The 1,883-nt window shown below is 59.9% G+C and overlaps 1 protein-coding gene across 1 annotated transcript; it reads right to left on the bottom strand.

The window, feature by feature from the left end:
• Nucleotides 1-6: 6 nt before the first annotated feature.
• Nucleotides 7-1,268, bottom strand: zbtb25 (zinc finger and BTB domain containing 25; the record flags this gene model as incomplete). The annotated part of the gene is made up of 2 exons (XM_010783528.1): nt 7-170; nt 343-1,268. A coding segment is annotated over one exon (906 nt), but the record flags the coding sequence as incomplete, so codon positions are not given.
• Nucleotides 1,269-1,883: the final 615 nt, after the last annotated feature.

Raw genomic sequence — 1,883 nt, forward strand, 5'->3', positions numbered from 1 at the left:
AGGCGTTTGCTGTCTCACCGTGAGGCGTCCGCTGTCTCACCGTGAGGCGTCCGCTGTCTCCCGTGAGCTTTCCAGTCTCACGTGAGGCGTTCACTGTCTCACCGTGAGGCGTTCACTGTCTCACCGTGAGGCGTTCACTGTCCTCAGGTGAGAGTGGAAGATCTGGATGTCTGCAGAAACGGATTAAATGAAGAAAGACATAAGACAAATGTATTGATTTACTTAATTTTTCCTCAGAATATCCCTCATGTTTTTGCCTCTTGCAGAAATTACTCACATGACTCTCAATGATCACATGACTCCCAATGATCACATGACTCCCAATGATCACATGACTCTCACCTGCACAGGTAGGCCTGCAGTCACTCCACAGGAGGTCCGTCGACGCTCTCCTGAGAGACCTCCGAGTCCAGAGAGTAGCAGGAGCTGCCGTTATCCTGATGGTCTCTGTTGGTGTCCTCAGAGGGCGCCGCCCCCCCCAACGAGGCCCCCCCCCCCGGCGGGCAGCAGGGGGCGGGGCCTCTGTGTCTGCAGCGCTCCGGGCGGCCGGTGTGAGAGTACATGTGCTCCTGCAGCGCCGCCCGGTGGCCGAAGCGACGGCTGCAGACGGCGCAGGAGATTTTACGCTTTCTGGCAGGAGGAGCCGGGCTGACCCCGCCCCCCCGACTCCTCCTGAGCTCTGAAGCAAGCTGATTGGCCAGCGCCTGGCTCTGCCTCAGCGCCTCCTGCAGACACCCTGCCTCCCCCTCCTCCTCACCCCCCTCCTCCCCGTGTCTGAACAGGTGTTCCCTCAGGTCCTCGGGGGAGGAGCAGCAATCTCCACAGCGCGGACACATCAGGACCAGCTGTTTGAACAGGACTCCCCCCTCCCCCTCGCCCCCCTCCTCCACCCGCTCCTGCTTGATGCGAGCCGAGATGTCCGAGTCGTCTCCAGAGGCCACGGAGCAGACGGTGCGCGGGGGGGCGTCCTGGAGCTCCGACGGGACCTCGGCGCTGCAGGAGGTCTTTGGGGCTCCCGCCTCCTTGTTGGCCAGCTGAGAGGAGATCTGGATGCCGTACAGGTTGGACATGCGGAGCAGGTCTGCCTCGGACTCGCCTGCTTTGCGGCACAGCTGGTAGGCGTGCAGGAACTTGATGCCGTCCTGCAGCCGGCTCTGATCCACCGGCTGCGCGGGGCAGGAGCCGGTGTACATGATGTGCAGCAGGTAGCTGAACACGTCCGGCTGGATGTCCGAGGGCTGGATCTTAATGCACTCGCTGAGGACAGACAAGAGGACACGTCAACTCCCTGTGAGTCCTGTTAGTGTCCCAGTCGAGTCCTGTTAGTGTCCCGGTCGAGTCCTGTTTGTGTCCCAGTCGAGTCCTGTTAGTGTCCCAGTCGAGTCCTGTTAGTGTCCCAGCCGAGTCCCAGTCGAGTCCTGTTAGTGTCCCAGTCGAGCCTCAGTCGAGTCCCGGTTGAGTCCTGTTAGTGTCCCAGTGGAGTCCTGTTAGTGTCCTGGTCGAGTCCCAGTCGAGTCCTGTTAGTGTCCCAGTCGAGTCCTGTTAGTGTCCCAGTCGAGTCCTGTTAGTCACCTGGTCGAGTCCCAGTTCGAGTCCCAATCGAGTCCTGTTAGTGTCCCAGTCGAGTCCTGTTAGTCACCTGGTCGAGTCCCAGTCGAGTCTCAGTCGAGTCCTGTTAGTGTCCCAGTCGAGTCCCAATCGAGTCCTGTTAGTGTCCCAGTCGAGTCCTGTTAGTCACCTGGTCGAGTCCCAGTCGAGTCTCAGTCGAGTCTCAGTCGAGTCCTGTTAGTGTCCCAGTCGAGTCCCAGTCGAGTCCTGTTAGTGTCCCAGTCGAGTCCCAGTCGAGTCCTGTTAGTGTCCCAGTCGAGTCCTGTTAGTTTCCC

The sequence above is a fragment of the Notothenia coriiceps genome, unplaced genomic scaffold (assembly GCF_000735185.1).
Source record: "Notothenia coriiceps isolate Sejong01 unplaced genomic scaffold, NC01 NC01_scaffold00025348, whole genome shotgun sequence".
In the NCBI taxonomy this organism is placed as follows: Eukaryota; Metazoa; Chordata; class Actinopteri; order Perciformes; family Nototheniidae; genus Notothenia; species Notothenia coriiceps.